Below are 22,093 nucleotides of genomic sequence, written 5' to 3' on the forward strand. Positions count from 1 at the left end.
CGGCCTCCCTTTGTTTTCATCAGGAGGCCGGAAACTAAAACCCTCCGACGACCGGTCTGATCCGACGCGGGCGGCTTCGGGGACGAAAATCACGTCCGTCTCCGGGACGAAGCCCCCGCGGGTAGGACGGCACGCGAAACACACACAACATACACACGCGACGCCGCGAGTGCGGACGTTTGTGCAAATATACAGGACGCCCTCTTGCCGGGTGCAGGCATAGTGGACGAAGGCTTGACATGCGGGGGAAAACCGGTATAGGACCGGACCGGGGACCAGGGGGGGGGGGGGGGGGGGTATAGCGCGGGACAGACGGCGGGAGCTCCTCATCATAGAGTGCCTTGTCGTTTCTGCTGCTGCACGCGGATCAACTCCAGCTGTTTTTTGCATTTCTGATAGTAGGTGGACAGACTCTTGTTCTCCTCCAGGAGCTTTTTGTGCTCCTGCACCAGACGGGACGTGTTCTGCTGGTCCTTCTCGTCTTGGTCCAGTTCGGCGATGAGTTCTTTCCTTCGCACGTGGAGGGGAGAATCGCAAACCGGTTACAGGGTCACTTGCCGGTGTTATGCCGAGATTTGCATCCCCTAGCTACTAAAAGCACTTTGACCTGGTTTTATCTCACTTTTAGATCACTTTTCAGGAATGTAATGATGACTATTTATATGATGACTCTTTTTGCACCAAATGCATATTGCACAAACCCTACGATACCAAACTGTATGTAACATCCTATATGCCGACATTTCTTGGGTAAATTTTGTGTAAATTAGAACTATAACCTTATCCTCCTTGTTTTATAACCTTATCTTCTCTGTTCCTTTATCTTCTTGGGTTTTTTACCTCACTGTGAATGTGTGAAACTGGAGTGTCATGCCCAATTTCGTTGTCACAATATGTTAACCCATTTTGTAACAATGACAATAAAGGTATATTCTATTCTATTCTATTCTAATGGCGAACAAATAACCTAAACCACTTGGTCTTGCATTTGTTGGGAATGTAATCAAACAGCAATGCACACCATGTATAAATCACTTTTGAGAACTGTTATGCACTCTACCATGAAGCTTATTATGCTGAAATAAGCTTTATGGTAGAGTGCATAACAGTTTTAATACGAGCGATTTGAGTAGAAAAAGGCAAAATAAACACAGTGTGCATTACCGTTCGATTACATTCACAACAAATACAAAGACGGAATGGTTTAAGTTGTATTACATTTCCAACAAATGCAAGACAAAGTCGTTTTGTTTATATGTTCGCCATCACATTCCCGAAAAGTGGTATAAAAGTGAGATAAAACGAGGTAAAAGTGGTGATAGTAGCTAGGGGATGCAAATCTCGGTAGGGATGCATTTCTCGGTATAACACCGGCACTCAAAATGAGGATTTCGGATGCCGGTGCTAAATGGATTATTAATTGTCGTTTGAGGCTTATTTGCACTGAGACCAAGCTAGGCGGCAAAACAAATAGTCTACAAATTAGACGGACGCTAAATACAATTGACCTATGGCTGGGCCTCCTGCCTTTTTATTCACCCAGACATTTAACACCTTGTGGAGAGCACTATGGCAGGTGTCACAGTAGAAGACATTTGGCAGGAGGCAATTGAAGCATCAAAATCAACAACAGGGCCTGAACTATGCATTGGAAGGATGATAAAAAGCTTCAGCCAAAATATATAAGTGACAATGTAAATGTTATAAACCTCATCTCGTCGTCATCACTATCTTAAACAACAAGATGGAGGATCAGCTTTATTCATGCACTGCAGGGTAAGAAATGTGATTTACCTTCAACTCATTACCCTACCTTGACCCGACTTGTAAAATAGCCTTTGTTATTGTTAGCTTTTTTAATGTAGACCAGATGTCTCCAGCCTTTTTTCAAGCCAACAGCTACTTTTTGTTATTACTTAGCACAATGTGCACCGAGTTTCATATGCATTTCTAAAATATGTTATTACGATGTTATTACCATGTCTCTACCAGGTTAACGATTGATACTAGTTTTAAATAGTGTCAATCAACCACCAAAACAATCATTTTACTAGAAAATCACAATGACACAGCACTGGTAAGCTATTTCCAGTACAGGTCCGCGGGCACCTCAACTGTCTCTAGGGGGCGCCCTGATTCCCATGGCCACCACATCGGAGACCCCTGATCTTAACCTAACTTAAAGCTCCGTGTTAGCCTAGCTAGATTTTTTAACTACCGTAAGTACATAAACTAGCACATAACATGCCACTGAACTCCTAGTAAATAAAGTGTAGTGGTGGACAATGCAGCAAAGAGCTAACGTTAGCTAACATGATAAATGACATTATATTTCCTTTCGGCAAATTGACAATCTGTTGCCTCAAATAATATGTTGACTAACCGCAGAACGGATGCAGACATCCAGTGCTGTCACTGTCTTGTACCACGGACAGACTGAAGAGATCTTTTCTTCCTCATGCCACGAGGCTCTTGAACTCCACCCGGCGGAGTAAAGGCCCACATTAAACCACACCCCCTACATTGCATATTACCGTACTTTTATTGCAGTGTGTATTTTATGTAGCACAATTTAAATACTCTATACAACACGCTACAGTGGGTATTAGCACGTGTAGATTGTATGCCTTTTGCTTTATTATTGTATTGTTCTCAGCGAAGGGATGCTGCTGGAAATGTCAATTTCCCTGCGGGGAAGTATCTATCTATCTATTAGCGTTATCCATTGAGATGGTGCTGTGGTCGACTCCATTTAAATGCGACTTGGGAAAATGATTAAAAAAAAATACAACCCATCATCCCCTCGCCTCTCAGGATCATATCATATTTGCATGTACCCCATTTGACCATTTTAAAGATTAAAATGTGAGGAAAAAAAACGGAAACTGGCGTACTCCAACGCATTTCGATAGGAGCCGAGAATGTCCGACCGTATTGCTTTTGGCTTATTGCGTTTGAGGGCGGGGCTTAGCCATAGGTCAATTGGAGGTCATCCAAGTGAAAAGGGGTCACATGATTGGACTGCAATTTCGCCATCACCAAGCAGTAAGCGCCGGGCAACTCGACTTACTTCCTCTGGATGAGCAAAGCGATCTCCGTTTGGACTTTCAGATATTCTTGCGCCATTTTGCAGTGCTGCTCAAAAACAGCCATGGACTCTTTGGAGTTGGGGAAAGGAGCGAGGGGCTGCAACAAAATGGAGGCTGTGTTTACAACTCGTCTGATTAGAGAATAAGTAGCAAAATGAGAGAAAGAGAAAAAAAAGGAGCAGACCTGCAACTGGTGGTCGAGCGTGAGGTAAGCCATGGGAATGGAATTGTCCGAGCCGTTGGTGTCTTTCAAGGAAAAACAAGGTGATGGTTTGCACGCTAAATGTTTTCGAAATGTGAAAAAATACCCGCGGGGTCGTCCGAGGAGAAGTGGCCCCGACTGTTTGCTTTTTCTGCCGGCATCGACCTTATACTGGGACTTGAGGATCGGCTGCTGTTGCGGCTTCCCTGCAAGAGGGCGGCGGTTGGAATGACGGCCATAAAAGCGCTTTGCCGTCGCGTCCGTCACTCGACATCCGACTGGCGGTTTTGGACGGACGGTGGACAGACCGGACCGGACGCCTCAACTTACCTGGCCCGACTCGCTGACGATTCCCGGCAAGTCTTGCACGGACCGGCGCCTCTGAGACTCACAGGTGGCTACAAAAATGTATGAGGGGGAAAACATGACTTTATTTTGGACAAAAATACGCCATCGACTGCCCAGCGCTAATTGCCGAGCTATTCTTAAAATAACGACGAGCAAATTCAACCAAATTTATCAAGAAAAAAAACATGGAAAGTTGGAGTCAAATATTAGATGATCTTGGTTATTTTTTTTATCGCATAGATCAGGGGTCGGGAACCTACGGCTCACCAGCTCTTTTCGTGAGTACTTATAGCTCAGTGATAAGTTTACCCCAATACCAAATATCCTTATAAAAGACAAAAATATATAAATACATTTACTAAATTGTGTTTAGTAAACAATTTGTGTTCATGGTTGAGAAACTTTATTATATAAATCCACATAACAAACTCTAAACACCCAGAAGCTCTAACAAAAGCAATTTGATTGGGTGAGCTGTCGGGCAGAGCTATACACGGGGCACGAGCACTCTTCCTACTCGCCCAGTGATACTCCAGTATCCTCGTTTGCAGTATTTTGTGACATTTTTACATAAAAACTTTCTTCGCACCCTGTTTACAGTCAAAGTGTCACACCAACAGACCCTGTTTTGGCTGTAACTCGCTAAATGAAAGTTTAACAAACAATTTATGTTCATGGCTGAGAAACTTTATGATATAAATCCACATAACAAACTCTAAACACCCAGAAAAGAAAAAGCAATTTGATTGGGTCAGCAGTTGGGCGGAGCTATACACAGGGGACAGGCACTCTTCCACCTTCCCCAGTGATACACCAGTATCCTCGTTTGCAGTATTTTGTGACATTTTTACAAATAAACTTCCCTCGCACCCTGTTTTGAAACCATTATTTAGGAAAGAAATTACAGTTAAAATGAGCCTCAACACTTTAATGTAACTGCGGGAGGGACAAATTTTAAATATTAGATTTATAGATGGGCAGCACGACGGCGCAGTGGTTAGCGCGTGTGCGGCACAGTTCTGAGGTTGTGGGAACCTCCTGCGTGGGTTCAAATTCAGCTACCGGCCTTACTTTGCGGAGTTTGTATGTTCTCCCCGTGCTTGCGTGGGTTTCCTCCCACATTCCAAAGACATGCATTTCAGGTGAATTGGCCGGTCCAAATTGTCCCTAGGTGTGAATGAGCGAACGAGTTGGCTGTCCCCGTGTGCCCTGCGATTGGCTGGCAACCAGTTCAGGGTGTCCCCTGCCCACTGCCCGGAGATGGCTGGGATGGGCTCCAGCCCCCCTCGCGACCCTGATAAGGATAAGCGGTACAGCTAATGAGATGAGATTTATAGATATGGGATACAGGCTCTGGCATTATTATTTAATACATTTGATCGAATTATCGATCATCACACAGTGAAATGATAAGTGCTGAAGGAATGGCTTTTGTATGGAGAGCCGGTTTTACGATTTTGTCCTAAAATATATGGTGTGGCTCTGCCCCCCAAAATTAAAAAAAAAAAAGTATAAATCAAAATATTTTTGCTTTTATGTCTCTTGAAAAATGTTCCCGACCTCTGGTATACATCATGATTATTACTATCAATTTATTTGAGATGCATGGCACGCAATTATTATGATCAATTTGGCAACTAACAACATAATAAACGTGCAAAAAGATTGGAACGACACAAGATGCACACAGTCAACAGTCCAATAAGCGTTTCCATCATTGCTTTATCAGGGTACGATTTTCCATGTCTTCACCAGTGCATAACAGAAACCAATGAAAGCTTGCGATTAACACTTGCTCCTGCAAAGCCAGTTAGAAGCACATTCATGAATGCAGACATGAGAAAGCGCCGCTTGTACCGTATTTTCCGCACTATAAGGTGCACCGGGTTATAGGGCGCACCCCCAAAAAAATAGTTTTTGGTCCTATGTTTTCCATACATAAGGCGCACCGGATTATAAGGCGCTACAATGGGAACGTGGACAAAACAGTCAGATAGTTCAGTCCAACTTCTTGCCCCCTTAACATTCCCAAAGCTTGCAAAGAAGCAAATACGTGTCTCAGACACGTGCGGATGCGGTGTCCGTACGATGTCACCAAACGAACATTTCTTAGTTTCCGTTTAATTTTTTTGCTGGCAACTGTTTGGACAGCAAAGTAAGAATTTGATTGTGCAAGGAAACGGGGTTCTTTACTGTGCATATGACAATAAACACTTTGAATTGAATTGAGTTTAAAAATAGACTCACATACCTGCCAACTTTTGAAAGTGAGAAAGCCTAGTCGCTAGGGGTCAGGTCAGGGGGGTGGTGTTGTTCATCTTAGAAATTCTCCATTTCACTTAACTGACTTCAGCACATATTTAAGCAATAAACAAACTAAATTTTTATTCGCTGAAGGGCAGTTTCGTTCTCCCACAAGTATATTTTTAGCGATCTTAGAATCAGGAAACATTCTCCTGAATAGCGGTCCCATGTGGTCAGCCATACCGATTGGAACACCATGTTCAATGATCGCTTCAGTAGATAACACTTCAGCATTTATGACGTCCAAAGAATCGGTTGGGGTGACAAAAAAAGTGAAGATTTTGCCGCTGGACTTACTGTCATTTGCATTTGATTTGTGTTTTTTCGTTTCCACTTGGTCTTTAACATCGCTAATACCTCCATGACCCACAGAAAAGTCTTGTCTACACCGTGTGCAGTTGGCGTAATTTTCACCTTTTCTCGATGTGATAATTACTCCAGGGAAAGCTTTGGAATATTCTTCACGAAAGCACTGTAATTTTCGTTTCGGTTTCACAATTTTCTGCACTTCTCCGGTAGACTCCATGACCTCTATTCCCGCTGCCAATTATGGTGCTACAATTGAGCTAAAAATAAACCTCGCGCAGTGATATATCAGCACTGCCAGACGACTTGCGGTGCTGATAAAGCTGTTGTTTGAAATGGTACTTTGTCTCCATCTTGCGGTGGAATGTTTTTACGATTTTATTTTTTTAAAAGGGAAAACCGTAGTTTATGTGACCCAACCGTAACACCGTAGTGGGTTAAAGAAAACCGTACTCATTACGGCAAAACCGGAGTACTTGGCAGGTATGGACTCATCACAGATACATCAAGATCGTTCTAAAACAAGATACCGGGAAAATATAAAGCCGCATAGCTCACCTAAGTTCTCTTGCAGCCATCACGTTCAATAAGGATACGTAACCATGGTCTTCTTACAACCATGAGTGTAGTAAATCCAGGAGAGTCAAATAATTACAAATACAGAATAGTAAAAAATGTTTTCTCTATGCCGTAGTGCAACCCAACCTGTGATTCACGTTCATCTTTTTCGGCCAATCGCAGGCTTCGTTTCACCCCTTTAGCCTATGCCAGCCTGTAAATGATCAAAAGGATCCGCCCCCTTTACCTCCGAATAACTTTAGCCAATAGTGACTGATTCAAATGATGATTGACACATTGGTTAGCCAATGAAACGCCGGTATAAAAATCCCAGCATACACCGCGGACGACTTCGCCTTCGGGGGAAAATCGAGTCGGCGGCTGCTTGCCTTAGTTGCGAGACTTTGCGACTTAATGTTGATCCCTATATAAGGCGCACTGTATTATAGGGCGCATGGTCAGCTTTTGAAAAAAATCAAGGCTTTTAGGTGCGCCTTATAGTGCGGAAAATACAGTAACTCATTTTTTTCCAAAAGCACATTAGCGTATGCAACTCCAGAACAAAGACGGTCGAAAAGATCCGGTGACCTCGCCGTCTCGGTGAATGAGTGCCACACAAGAAAGGACAAAAGCAGAGCAAGCCAACATCCGGAAAAGCAAGTCAAGCAGGAGTCCCCCCAGCAGTCACCTGTAACGACGATCTTGGGGACATCCAGAATGGTGCCAAAGGACGCCGTTTTACGGTGTCCTCGTTTGTACGGCGGGCGTGCTGCAAAAACATCACACATGCGTACTGCTGCCGACACAACAAGCGTGCAGACCGGAAAGACCGCCGGACCGGGCCGGGACCGGAAAGGCGGGTCAAGACGCATGCGGGCTTGACTCCGTGCAAGGGCAACATGCATCCCCGCTCCTTCCGGATGCTGGAAAGAGGGGCTACGTCCGGCCACAGACAAGAGTCCCCTCCCCCGCCCTTCTCCTCAGCCAGATGAAAAGGATCATTTCCTACCCGAAGGTGCGAATCCCATCTTGGGCTCCAAATCCGAGAGATCGGCGCTCATGCGCTTGTTGTCGGAGGAGGGCAATCCCTGCGTCCGAGCGGGAAGGCTCTCGAAACTGCCCCCCCGGGAAAGAGGCAGCGACCGCAAAGACTCTCCCTGAAAACAAAGTCAAAGGACGCTCACTGTCATCCGTGAAGTCAAAATCACGACGTCAAGTTCGAGTTCAGTTCTCTTGTACCTAGCCACTCCTTTGCACATCTGTTCTCCTCTGCACTACCGTACTCCAGTGTTATTGTTATTGTATAGTGACTTGTTGACCTGACTGCCCATTTTGCACATCTGGTGAGCTGCTCCTCTTGCACTCTTTGCACTACTGTATAGTACTATACATAAGTATAATTTTTTAGTATATTATTAGTACTTCAATACTCTAACTCAGTACAACATTTATTTATATCTGTACATTCAAGGAAACTGTGCGGGTCAGATGTATCGACATTTCGTTCTGTATACACGTGTACAAGAATGACAATAAAGTAGATCTGAATCCGAGTTGCCTTTGGTTTGAAGTGAGGCGGGAACTGGGGAGTGATCTTGATGGTGTCGTTGCTCCCTTGCGAATCGCTGCGCTCCACGTAGGCCTCGCTCCTGGTGCCGGTGCTGTCGACGTACGAGCCTGCTGAGCAGGGGACAGAAATTGTCTCGTAAATGCTGTCCTCTGAAAAAGACGGCGCAGCTGAAGATAAAACGGTGGTTGCGCTAGGCCTGGGCGATAGGACACCAGTTGTTATTACGATATGAAATTTATATCCAATGATCAGTGTTCTGGTTTTCCTGCGTACCTGCGTCCTAGAAGCATTATTTTTGCTGGGGACGCATCATGTCAAATCAACGTGCGTCCCTGGGACGGAACTTTTTTGACACGAAATTGTCATTATCATTTTTTAACAAAGATTTACCGCACTCCAAACTTTTCGTCAGGCAGATCCGCCATTGTTGTTTTGGTCTCGCGGTTCGAGTTTTCGTCCGCACGGCGATCTCGAGTTCGAGTTGTGTAGTCCGTCTCTTTTTAAAGAACCGGCTTTTTCGGCTCAACTCTTTAAAGAGCTGGCTCTCAATCGGCTCACTTGCTTCGATGCATTATATTACGAATGATGATGTTGTATAAAGAAGTTAAGAAAAGTATAAAATGAGAAAATGAAAAAAGACAGGTTTGAGGTTATCCTTTTTAATCTGTAAATTTCCAACAATAATTTCATGCAGAAAATGAATTCATAATTAGAATAAGAAAATGTAGTATTCTACTTAATTCTATTTGCATGTATTTTTTCCTTCTACAGTGAACGTCCAAGCGACTTCATTTTTGAACTTTTTTTGATAATAAAGCTCATTCACGTCGAGCATCTCAGTGTCTCACAACAAAATGTTCATGAACAATATATATGATATAAGGAAACACATGTACAATATAACATGTTAAACTACATCAATAAAAATGTTTGAAAAAAAAATGTATTTTTTGTATTTTGTAAGGGGAAATATGACATTTTGGATGGGCATGGAGCACACTAAATTTTGGGGAGCCATAGATCTCTGTTGGGACCCATAGATTTTTGAGCATGCGAGTCCCCGGGACCCATCGCTTTTCACAGCTCAAATGAACACTGAATGATACAGATCAGGAGATTCAAATCACCTGAATCATTATCAAGCTCGCACAAAGCTTGCCAACAAGCTGAAAATTGGCCTCACCTGTATTGGAGCAGAGAAACCTCCAAAACATGCAGGAGGTGCGGCTCTCCAGAACCGGGTTAGCCACCACTGATATAAATAATCATCACATCTTGTTCCTTCACATTTTAACTCACATTTTTGCCCCTGAGTAAAAGTTGACAAAACCAGACGCTGCTTTTTGCATTTTTAACGTCAGGATAAAGGCATATGGCGACAAACAGGCCATTTCACAAAATGAGGATGATGACGCAACATTAAAAGTTAACAAAATAAGGTCATCAATACGCAGAACATTACACATAACCCGAGGTAGATCTGCAATCCACCAACATTAACTATTAATAAACACATTTTAATTGACACTCAGCAACTCACAAGTTTAAGCTTTTATGTGCAATAAGTCTTAAAGTGTCTTACAAAACAGACACAAGGAATGGCACGCTGCTGAAAAACGCTGTAGTGAGCGTTTGTTGGCCCGCTAGCACTCATTTGGGGTTGAATTGTTTTCTATGTTGTTATTTCTAGCAGATGATAGTTTTAAATATGGAATAAATCCGGGCGGCACGGCGGAGCAGTGGTTAGCGCGTGCGTGGCACAGATGGGTCATAGGTTCAAATCCAGCTACCAGCCTTCCTGTGCGGAGTTTGCATGTTCTCCCCGTTTCCAATGGATTTTCTCCGGGACCACCGCTTTCCTCCCACATTCCCCAAAAACATGCATGTCAGGTGAATTGGCTGGTCCAAATTGTACCTAGGTGTGTATGGGCGAGTGAGTTGTCTGTCCCTGTGTGCCCTGCAACTGGCTGGCAAGCAGTTGAGGGTGTCCCCTGCCCACTGCCCGAAGATAGCTGGGATGGGCTAAAGCACCCTCTGCGACCCTACTGAGGATAAGCAGTGCAGTTGATGGATGGATGAAATAAATCTGTCGTATCGTCTTGGGTGCCTACACATGGTTGGCAAAGTTTAATATAGACACTACTGCCCCGTTTTTTTTTAATCGGTCTCTGCGTTTCCATAATACCGCCAAAAAAATAAATAAAAAGGGCCTCTCCTGTTTCAGACTCTTTTAGTAGGTATACCGGTGTTCTTAGTTGCTTTTTCGCTCATTTTGATCACATTTTCCTGCAAAATGATTGGCTGGTTCCCGTCACCTTCCTGTCCTCTTCCTTGCATTAGTGACCCCATTTTCTCTGGTGTAATTACAGCTCAAATTTATCGAACGTTTTTATAATTTATCGTGGAAAAAAACAGTATCACGATAATTATAGTTATCACCCAGTCCTAGGTCGCACCATTTTCACATACCCGTGCTGGTGGCAGAGTTGCTCTGTCCATCGTCTGAATATTGATAGGGAGTTTGCAGGGGGTCATCGGATCCTGGAAAATACTGCAACAAGAAATAAGCCAAATTGAGTCCAACTTTAGTTCATGTGGTCAAGTCATTAGAGTAGTGAAAGATTTTATACATTTGACTATAAAGGATTTTATACGATTGCATACAAGTTACATTTATTGAGTTGAGTTAATGCAAGATATTCACTGACTGTTTTTCTTCAAGGTACATTAGAAGGTTAGGCTGTCTGGAATGCATCAGACATATTTCTGATGACAGAATTCCTGTGAGTGCTGACGGAGAAGGCCAGACGCACAAGGACAGACATCGTGACACCTTACGGCGAGGAGGTGGTGAAGCCCAGGGGGGGGGGCTTCCCTGGCACGCCCGTGGCAGGAGCCGGAACACCAGCTTGCGGAAAAAATTGGGCCGAGAGAAGAAAGCGGGAAGATCGAGAGAGGAGGCTTGACGGAGACTCGAGTGACAAAAATTCGGCCATATTCGATGGAGTTCACTTAGTTAAATTGTTTAAGAAATTAAATCTGCTCCCGTGTGGAAACGCCGTTCTCTTGTCCATCTTTTCCATCAAGAAACAAGCGCGCATTGTTAGGTGGTGTTTGGTTAATGAGTCAGAATACTAATTCGAACAAACGGTACGTTTTAATATTAAAATCTTAACAGTAGGAAAGAGCCAATCCAGTTGTTGGAAGAATTTAAAACTTGCTTGTAGATTACCTGCATGAGCTGAGTCATGATTTTTACGATCTCCTCCATGGAGGGCCGCTGCGAGGGGTCTTTGGACCAGCAGCGGGTCATCAAATCCTCAATGGGCTTTGGCAAATTTTTGATCAAAGGGGGTCTTGTGCCTGGATGAGAAAAAGAAGTTGGAGAAAGTACTTTTAAATGTCAAGTCATTTTTATTTGTGACGCCCTTAATCACAAAGAGTCTCAAAGGGCTGCACAGGTTATTGCACAGACTATTATGACACCATCCCCTGATCTGGAACCAACATGAGGGCCAGGAAAAACTCAAAAACCTCAACATGAGGAAAATGAAGAAACCTCGAGAAGGGTGATGTTAAAATCGGTTACGTCGGAATTAACGGGAGCTCTATGCGACTCACCATTGTGCACAGCCCACATGATCCGGAAAGCCGGTCCTCCGATTTCATCGAAAGGCTTCCTGCGTGTGACCACTTCCCACAGGATGATTCCCCAGCTAAAGACGTCACATTTCTCGCTGTAGTTGCTACCTGCCAGTCGTGAGGAAGAAACTCATGATATAAATCATTTTTTAAAAATGCAACGCAAAATAACTCGCCTTCAAAGACCTCAGGGGCCATCCACGCCGCGCTCCCTTTGTTGTTGGTCATGTGGGTCTGAATGTCGCAAGCGGTTCCAAAGTCGCAAATCTTCAGCACGGTGCCCCCGGCCACCAGCAGCAAACTGAAACGCAAACTCCCTTCAGGAACCAGCTCGTAAGCACCAGAGTCAAAGACAGGGGGGTCCAAACTTTTCAGAAAGCGGGGACATATCTGGTAGCCTAAAAATGTGCGAGTGCCGACTACGGTCTTCTGGTTTTCCCGCGTCCCTGCGTCCTAGACACATCATTTTTGCTGGGGACGCATTGTTTTTGACACCAAATTGTCATTATTACCCAATTACTTTTTTTTTTTTAACAAAGATTTACCGCACTCCAAACTTTTCGTCAGGCAGATCCGCCATTGTTGTTTCGGTCTCGCTCCGATCTCGGCAAACGAGATCTCGTTACTCCGAGATGACGTCATTGTTTTGCTGGTTGTCGAGTGAAAGGGAAGTATGCCTCCGTAAAAAACAGTTGGTATTAGGTGCAAATCAACAAAAAAAAAATTGTCATTTCTTCAGTGTCGGTAAGAAGTCGAAACATAATACAGAAAGTGGTAACAACGGCAATTATTCCGGCACGAAAAAACGGCGGAGAAATTCTTCGGAAGATCGCGGAGGCAAGGAAAACACGTGTGTTGAAGCGAACGATTCGACGAAAGAAAATAAACAAAAGAATACTAGCAAGAAAAGGACTTTTCTGCCAAAATGGACTCCATTATATTCCTGGTTACGCTATGAGGAAGATGGACGGGCCGGACTTTGGACACGCCTGGTTTAGACCAGAGCTTGAGGTCAAGGTTTCTAACCGATTCCCTATTTGTGTGTGACAAGACTAGTACAGGAGACAATCCAATGGGATGAGGGTCGGCATACTTAGGTGGCTTGAGGTCCCTGTGGATCAGAGCCTTTGGTTTCATGCCATGGAGGTAGGCCACACCCTGGGAGCACTGTAAACACCAGCTCATGGCGTGGGAGGCCGAGTAACCGGGGAGCGGGGCGGCACCATGAAGAACTACAAACCACAAAGTTTGGTCATCACCACCGAGACGAAAAGGTTGCCGCGATAGCGATCCATGCTCCATTAAAGACCACAGAAAATGAGACTCACCGTTGTACAGTGACCCTCCTTCCGCGTATTCCATGACAAGACAGACCTACGATTAGAAATGCGACATTTATCATCAAATGCTGGCGAGTTCAGAGTTCAACATTGGATGCGGACAATATTATAGCAGTGTGCTGGTTTGCCCGCGTCCCTGCGTCCTAGACGCATCATTTTTGCTGTGGACGCATAGTCTCAAATCAACGTGTGTCCCCGGGACGCAACTTTTTTGACACAAAATTGTCATTAAAATGACTATGGACCCTTTAGAATCACAATACTATATGATTTACATACATATGTTGACTATTTTTTGCACCAAATGCATATTGCACAAACCCTTACAATACTGTATGTACATTTCTTGTGTAAATATTGTGTAAATTATGACTATAACCTTATCCTCCTTGTTTTAAAACCTTATCTTCTCTGTTCCTTTATCTTCTTGGCTTTTTCACCTCACTGTGAATGTGTGAACCTGGAGTGTCATGCGCAATTTCGCCGCACAATATGTTAACCCATTTTGTAACAATGACAATAAAGGTATATTCTATTCGATTCCATTCTAATTCGACAATAATTCGGCAAAATTCGATGGAATTCACTTAATAGATAATTTAAGAAAATAAATCTGCCCCCGTGTGAAAATGCCTGTCTCTTGTCAATATTTTTTCCCTAAAATCAAGAAAAGAGCATGCATTGTTAGGAGAATAAAGTTTGTGTCTGGTTAATGGAGTCAGATAACTCATTCGAACAATTTGGTAAACGCTACATTTGTATGATAGTTTTTTTTCCCTAACACTGAGAAAGCATTTTTGTGCAACTATCACTCAGCCCAGTTGTCAAGGCGTTCCTACCGTTAGGACTTTGATAAACGAAGAAACAAGGAACGTAGATGGTTCCTAGTCAATGTTCCCTGTCATTTTCCTTACGGGTCTGAGCGTTCACTCTAAGTCGGTGAGCAACGCTTGAAACAACAGTGAGCAACGGCAATCCCAAGTGTGGCAACTAAATCATGATCAAACATGTTCAAAACTTGACTTGGCGTTACATTTTGTTTCCGGCAATGCAAAATTATTTTTCTCTTTTGAATGAATTGACTCATGCCTACAAACTTCGTTTGTTCTTACAATTCTTTCACAAGATATCCATTTCTTTTTATTTCCTGATATATTTTGTCGCATGATATTAACATTTTTGGGGGATTATTGAGTCGGTTGTAAGATACAGAACTGTACTTAATCACATTTTTTAGTGGAAGTACAATGTTGGCAACAAGATTCACTTGATATCATTGGAAATTATTTGAATGCAACACAAACTTTTTCTTCTTCGGTTTTTTTTCTACTTTTTTAAAATTATTATTTTTTTTAAATGTCATTGTTTATTTTTTCCCAGCTGTTACTTTTTTCTTTTTGTTCTCTATTTACTTTTTCCCTTCATTTCTTTTTCTTTTTTTATGGCTTTTTTGTGAATTTTTCTTCTTTTTTTCCTCTTCCTTTTGTTTCTTTTTTTCTCAGCTTTTCACTACTTATTCATTTTGGCATTTTTTTTCTTTTTTGTTCTATTCCCCTTCCTTTAAGTCATTTTGTGCATAAAAAATTACATAATATGTGGTCAAGTTGGGATTAAAGAAGCAAAAACAACCCGAAGAGCCGTTTAGAACCCAAAAGACCCGGTTCCTTTGAGTGAGCCGAGCTGAAAAAGCCGGTTCTCGACAAACTCTACTGACTTTACTTAACTTTGTTCTACTTCGACTCGACTTCAAAATACCGCATTTCAGACACAACGTCAGGGGAACCCGTGTATTTTGACCTTCATGCACTGTAACTTTGACTTAAGTCGCTTCTTAATTAGCAATTTTCAGCCCTGATTTTTGTGCGCTGGCTCGATTTCTTGTGCGCTGAGAATGCGCGAGCAGTGCGCGATTGCGCACGTGCGCAGCTTAGAGGGAACACTGTTCCGAGTTCACTTACGGGATTGCTGCAGGAGCCATACAACTTGACAATATTTGGGTGATTTACACGGGAAAGCTGCCGGAGCTGCAAGCAGAAAAAGCGCATGAGATGGCAGATATGTTGCTTTTATTTGTAAACACGTACCTCCACAACAAAAGCTTTCCTCTCCGATTCACTCTCAATGGTCTTAATTGCAACATCTTTCCCTTTCCACTTGGCTTTGCAAACAACTCCGAAGGCTCCTCGGCCCACTACCTGCAAAACAGATGTTGGTGACGTCATCGGGGGAGGAACGAAACCCAGCCGAGCGGCCTCATACCTCCTCGACTTCGATGTCCTCGTAAACAATCTCCTCGAAGGGATAACCCGGCGGGGTCTCGAGCATGTCGCTGGATGCTAACGACATAATCGCTCACGTCAGCCGCCCAGCCGCTGTGGAGAGACATTTTTTGGGGGGGTTTAAATAATTTAATTGACACTATTAATAGCAAATAAACAATGCGGGGTTTAAAAAATGAGTAGCTCAGAAGGTAGAGCGCTCGTCTTGGGATCAAGGGATCCCAGTTCGAATCCTGGCTCCTCCGTGTTACATGTCGAAGTGTCCTTGGGTAAGACACTGAACCCCTAATACCCCCAATAAGCAGGTTAGCGCCTTACATGGCTGCAAGGCTGCTATTGGGAAATGTGGAACACACTGTAAAGCGCTTTGGGAAGTCATTGACTTGAAAAGCGCTATAGAAATGCAGATCATTTCATTTTTCGACATTTTTAACAGCAATTAAGCATATTCACAATTTCGTGTCCACAAACACTCACCTTTACCGGTTCCCTCTTCCTGTCAGCCCGCGTTTGTTACGCCCCTTCTTTTTAATTCGCCCGTCCGAAAAATATCAGAATAAGTGTCCAAAATAAATACAAATAAATACATTAAAAAAATATACAGTTGCAAATACATGAAATGAAATGATCTGCATTTCTATAGCGCTTTTCAAGTCAATGACTTCCCAAAGCGCTTTACATTGTGCTTCACATTTCCCAATAGTGACCGTGATCTGTGCAGCCATGTAAGGCGCTAACCTGCTTATTGGGGGTATTGGGGGTTCAGTGTCTTACCCAAGGACACTTCGACATGTTACACGGACGAGCCGGGATTCGAACTTGGATCCCTTAATCCTATAACGATCGCTTTTAACAGCAATTAAATACATTCACAATTTCATTATATCATATTCTAACAATATGAGGTTTGAACAAGTTTTCTCGACAATTTTAGCAGCAATTAAGCATATTCACAATTTCGTTATATCTGACAATATGACGTTTGAACCATTTCTTTCGACATTTTTAACAGCAATAAAACACACAATTTCATTATATCATATCCCAACAATGTGAGTTTTTATCGACACTTTTAACAGCAATTTAATACATTCACAATTTCATTATGGCTACATTTGGAAAATGACAAAAATTAAAAAACAGGAAAAAAAGCTAGAGTGCAGAAACACGGCCGCGCCTTCCCAGCGGGGTATGACGCTTCAGTCGCCCGCGAGAAAGACATAAAAAAGTAACGCGTTGATACTTTTAAACAGAATTCAATACAATATCCCCAAGAACCCTCAAATTCCTCCATTTGGATTTTGACTTAAAACAATCTCCTCAAACTTTAGCTAGCTCGTTGCTAGCACAACATTAGCCTAGCTTAGCTTGCGAGCTCACCAGCAGCAGCGGCCGTCATTATCCGTCGAATAAACGTCCAACGCCGACGTCCCCTCCAGTCGACGCGGGGTTTTGGTCGGAGATCTCCGCGGAACCGCTTCGACGTGACGGCTAAAAGTCGATTTGCAGTCTTCGAAGGAAACGGAGCACCAGGACGACGGTGCCCCCTGATATTTCTTCCCTCGCAACACTTGCTGCGATGTAGAGTTCCGCAGCGGGCTTCACTTTTCCGCGAGAACACGGGTGTCAAATAGGCGGCCCGCGGGCCGGATCAGCCCCGCTAGGAGATTGGATCCGGCCCGCGAGACAACGCTCAGAGAAGCGCAAGAGAAAGAGAGCTGTGGGTTGAAATATGTCCACTTGATGTTGCTAGAGCCAGGTGCCTCTCATAAACGCTGCACTTGTACTTCTCTCTCTCTCTCTCTCTTCCTCCATTTTTCTCTCACTCTCTCCATCCCTCTCTATTTCACCCCCCCTGTCTCTTTTTCTCTTTGTTCTTTTTTGTCTCTTTCTCTCTGTCTTTTTACCTTCTTTTGCTCTCTCTTAATTTTTCCTATACTCTCTTTCCCCCTCAGTCTTTCCCTTTTCTTTCCTCTTTTTCTCTTTCTATTTCTCTTTGGATTTCATTCTTTGTCTTTCTTTCCCCCTCTCTCACTATTTCTGTTCTTATCTCTTATTTCTCATGCTCTCTCTCTCTCTCTCTCCTTGTCTTTTTTGTCCCACCCTCTTTACCTTTCTCTCCCTCTTTCTCTAATTTCTTTCTCTCTTTTTTTTCTTTCTCTCTAATCTACTAAACCGGCCCCCGAGAGAATGTTTGTTCTATCGTGTGGCCCCCGAGCTTAAATAAGTTTGACACCCCTGCGCTAGAAATTGAATTTTAAAATGACCGCCACACGGTTTTCAATCGCGTTTATTGACGCTGAAAACAGTGTTACCTTTATTTGATAACCACCTGTATTCATTGAATTCTCGCAAAGTAGTGAAGGATTTTATACATTTGACTATAAAGGATTTTATACGATTGACTACAAAAGATATTCAGTGGCTGGGCTGTGGTGCGAGGTCAGGGCACCCTGGTAGAAAATGTTGTTTACAGGAACGGCGGGAACGGGACGTAAGGCTGATAAGATAATCAGCACATCCAGAAAGGCCCTGATTAGGTAGAATCGCTCGGTGTTGTTTTGAGTATTCCAGACATCGCGACGCTCTTCGACGAGAGGGTGAAGCCCAGGGGGGGCTTCCTTGGCACACACATGGGAGGAGTTGGCACGCCATTATGAGGGGAGAAGATGGCCAATAGGAAAGGGATAAAGGACTTCAGAAGAAGGTTTCACACGGACTCCAATGTCGCTACTTCGGCTGTTTTCGATGGAGTACACTTAGTTAAACGAACAATTCGAACAATTTGGTAAACGGTACATTTTGATATTTAATTCCCAACAGTAGGAACCATAATAGCGTAACACAATCCGTTTACCTGTGTGTGAACCTGTAAACACATTTTAATATCCGACTTCAAACACGCAGTTTCGCTCATTTGTGATATTTTGATGCCGCAAAGCACCGTGGGACTTGTAGTACAGACATAAATAATTGACGCAAACTCAATTTTTGCGGTTAATCTGCTCCAAAATGTTGGGAATTATATTTCAAAATGTAGCGTTTACCAAATTGTTGGAATGAGTTATCTGACTCCATTCACCAAACACAACCTACATTCATTCATGCGCGCTTGTTTCTTGAGGGAAAAGATGAACAAGAAAGCCGACATTTCCGCACAGGGGCATTCCCAAATCCATTCAATATGTGGACTGAGCAATTTGGGAAAAACACTGGACTATGTGTAATGTAAGATCAAACATCAAACATTCCGGTTGTATCCACCAACTCTGTTTGTCCCTCACCCCGCTCATCACCCCCCCCCCCCCCCCCCCCCCGAAGGAAAACAAAGCCTACTTACAACAAAGACAGTTAGTTCTTTGTTTCCTTATCCACACTGTAAATGTGGAACTGGAGTCGTCCAATTTCGTTGTCACAGCATATCCCATGTTGTAACAATGACAATAAAGGCATATTCTATTCTATTCTATTTATTTTCCCTAAATATTTAATTAAGTGTACTCCATCGAAAACGGCCGAGTTAGTGTCGTTGGAGTCTCTGTCAAGCCTCCTCTCTCAATCTCTCGCTTCCTTCTCTCGTTTTTTTCCGCAAGCTGGTGTGCCGGCTCCTCCCATGGGCATGCCAGGGAAGCCCCCTCTCTTTCACTCTCTGTGTCTCTCTTTTTCTCTTCCTTCGTTGCTCTTTGTCTCTCTCTCTCTGTCTTTTTAACTTATTTTGCTCTAACTTCCTTTTTTCCTTTTCTCTTTCTCTCTTCCTACCCTTCGCGCTTTCTTTTCTCTCCTTCTATCTTTCTACTTCTCTTTGGATTTCTTTCTTTCGCTCCCTTCCTTTCCCCCTCTCTCACGACTTCTCTTTTTATCTCTTTTGTTTTTTACGCTCTCTCCCTCTTTCTTTGTCCCGCCCTCTCCCCCCCCCTCTTTCTCTTATTTCTTACTCTCTTTTTCTTTCTCTTGAATCTACTAGAATGTCTGTTCTATCGTGTGGCCCCCGAGTTCAAAGGAGTTTGACACCCCTGCCTTAACCCTTGGATGACCCCATGGGTTGTTATTCTTCAAAATCTTTAAAACCTTAAAAAAAAGTTGTAATATTGTCATACTCCTGGTATTCCTCATAAAACGTGTTTATGACATGTCGCCATCCATCCATTACCTGCACCGTTTATCCTCAGTAGGGTCCCGGGGGTGCTGGAGCCCATCCCGGCTATCTTCGGGCAGTGGGCAGGGGACACAGGGACAGACAATTCACTCGCTCATTCCCACCTATTGACGCTGAAAACTGTGTTACCTTTATTTGATAACCACCTGTATTCATTGAATTCTCGCAAAGTAGTGAAGGATTTTATACATTTGACTATAAAGGATTTTATACAATTGAATACATTTTACATTTAATGAAAAAGATATTCACTGGCTGGGCTGTGGTGCGAGGTAAGGGGAACCTTGTAAAAAATGTTGTTTACAGGCCGTGGGGCTTTCTTGGCACGCCCACGGGAGGAGCCGGTACGCCATTATGCCAATTTGGAACGGCTAATTAACCTGACATGCATGTTTTTGGAGTGTGGCAGGAAACCAGAGTTCCCGCAAGCACGGGGAGAACATGCAAACTCGTAGTTCATGTATCCAAGGGTTAAACCTGTTTATTCGAACCCGAGCATGCTGGGAAATCCTGGAGTCCGCTCCTCCTTTTGCTGCTGAGTCGGCCACGACCGGGGAAATAACCTCGCCGCATCAAAGAGAAGGAAAAAAAAGGAAAGACTGGCTGTCCTTTTGCTGCACTCGGCAAATAGACCCACGGGAGCGCATGATCGGAAGCAAGCTGCCGTGAAAAGACAGCACGGGCAATCGAGCCGGAGACGGACGTCTTCTTTCGCGTGTCCTACATTTCGGATGAGGACGCCATGAAGGGACTGGCATCTGGTGGACATCATGGAGGCTCATCTTCCAACAGCTGTCAAGTACAGTAGACCCCATGGGATACGGCGACCTAGCTTTATGACATGTTAGACAGATAGATACTTTATTCACACTTCCAGCAGTATCCTTTGTTGTTTATGAACAGATGAACAGGATGGCCTCGGGGTGCTGTGTTGTAGTTTAGCCACAGCGGAGTGGATGACGTCACACGCTAAGCCAAAAAGTTCCACATCCCTGCAGCAGATGGAAATCTTTGTGCCCAGGGTTACACCGCCTCGAGTCCGCTTCCTCTCAGCTTCCCGCAGGCTTTCGTATCTCTGTCTGTCCTAACAGCGCTGAAGGGTAGCTCAACGTTAGCGTCCGGGATGCTAGACGTGAGCCACGTTTCCGTAAAACACAGCAAACGGCACTCCCTGATGTTTTTCACCAGCACAGCCAGTTTGTCAGTCTTATTTGGTAGAGAGTTCACATTTACCATGATTGGGTAAAGTTACTTTAACTGGATTACTTTCAATGACTTTTGGATGACTCCAATACCAAATATGCTAATAAAAACTAAAAGAAACTAAAAATGAATCAAATGACTCAATTTTGTGCAGGCGTGGGGAGTAATGGAACACATGGAACGGCAAAAATGATGTTTGGATTTCTTTTCATTTTGTTCCTGTCGCATTTTATGTTCGTTTTGCCAGAGATCAAAGCCAGGAGAGAAAGCTTACCACGTGTTGTGAGTCATCATTTGATTCCTATTCAGTTTCTTTTGTCTTTTATTAGCATATTCGGTATTGGAGTCATCCAAAAGTCATTGAAAGTAATCCAGTTCAAGTAACCCTACCCAACCCTGACCATGATTACAGATGGTACCGAAGACTTATAATGCCGCTAGCCGCTTAGCCTTAGCTTCAGGGCAAGGAGTTGATTCCAGGAATAAACGCATTTTTGCTCGCTAAAACCCATAACCATAGGATAGAAAGTAGGGTAGTTGTCGAACGGGACGAAAAACACCGAAGATAGAAGCAGACACTTAAAAGAGAAAGAGCAGAATAGAGATATGAATGGAGAAGAAAGGGGAAATGAATATAGAGAGAAAAAGAAAGTGATGAAAAAGAGAAAAAAAATAAGAGAAGTGAAACGACAGAAAGAAAAAGAGTCAGCAGGAGAAAAAGAGACAAAGTGAGGTGAGAGAGAGGTCAAAAAAGGGAAAGAGGGTGAGAAAGAAAGAAAAAGAAAGTGTAAATGAGAGAAAATAGAAAGAGAGCATGACAGAGAAAAAGAAAGAGTTAGAGAGTGAGCGAAAGAGAAAGAGAGGTAGAGAGAGTGAACAGGAGAAAGAAAAAGAGGGAGAAATAAATAAAAAAGAAGTGAGTCAGAGAGAAACGGAGAACTACGACCACAATTGTTCTGCAAGTGTTCACCGGCTTTGCTGACGACAGCTCATTTTCCTCTTGCGCTTCTCTCACTGTTGTCTTGCGGGCCGGATTTAAACCCTCGCTGGCCCCGATCTGGCCCGCGGGCCGCCATTTTCGCACCTGTGGCCTAGA

At 43.6% G+C, this 22,093-nt stretch overlaps 1 protein-coding gene across 4 annotated transcripts; it reads right to left on the bottom strand.

The window, feature by feature from the left end:
- Positions 1-287: 287 nt before the first annotated feature.
- Positions 288-17,222, bottom strand: map3k7 (mitogen-activated protein kinase kinase kinase 7). Of its 4 annotated transcripts, none has more exons than XM_088325036.1 (18): positions 17,019-17,222; positions 15,619-15,731; positions 15,444-15,554; positions 15,318-15,383; positions 13,348-13,393; positions 13,113-13,251; positions 12,196-12,320; positions 11,999-12,127; positions 11,610-11,740; positions 10,847-10,928; positions 8,366-8,484; positions 7,817-7,964; positions 7,496-7,576; positions 3,622-3,689; positions 3,398-3,497; positions 3,274-3,335; positions 3,071-3,186; positions 288-510 (listed from the first exon to the last, which is right to left on the bottom strand). In XM_088325036.1, exons 2-18 carry the CDS (start codon positions 15,703-15,705, stop codon positions 330-332), a joined length of 1,791 nt encoding a protein of 596 aa, XP_088181162.1. In that variant the 5' UTR covers positions 15,706-15,731; positions 17,019-17,222; the 3' UTR covers positions 288-329. The 4 variants fall into 4 exon arrangements, with proteins under 4 accessions (XP_088181162.1, XP_088181161.1, XP_088181164.1 ...); XM_088325035.1 differs by having other exon boundaries at positions 8,366-8,487; XM_088325038.1 differs by lacking the exon at positions 7,496-7,576.
- Positions 17,223-22,093: the final 4,871 nt, after the last annotated feature.

Source organism: Urocampus carinirostris, chromosome 20 (genome assembly GCF_059441175.1).
Source record: "Urocampus carinirostris isolate Australia breed hairy pipefish chromosome 20, RoL_Ucar_1.0, whole genome shotgun sequence".
Taxonomy (NCBI): Eukaryota; Metazoa; Chordata; class Actinopteri; order Syngnathiformes; family Syngnathidae; genus Urocampus; species Urocampus carinirostris.

What these genes read in the sequence shown, in the direction of transcription:
- map3k7 (XM_088325035.1), bottom strand. Translation starts at nt 15,705, where the DNA reads ATGTCGTTAGCATCCAGCGACATGCTCGAGACCCCGCCGGGTTATCCC. An exon ending in TCATGACTCAGCTCATGCAG is followed by an intron (nt 10,929 to 11,609) that starts GTAATCTACAAG and finishes TTCTTGTTGCAG; the next exon opens with TATTTTCCAGGATCCGATGA. An exon ending in CTCCTCGGACGACCCCGCGG is followed by an intron (nt 3,336 to 3,397) that starts GTATTTTTTCAC and finishes TTTCCTTGAAAG; the next exon opens with ACACCAACGGCTCGGACAAT.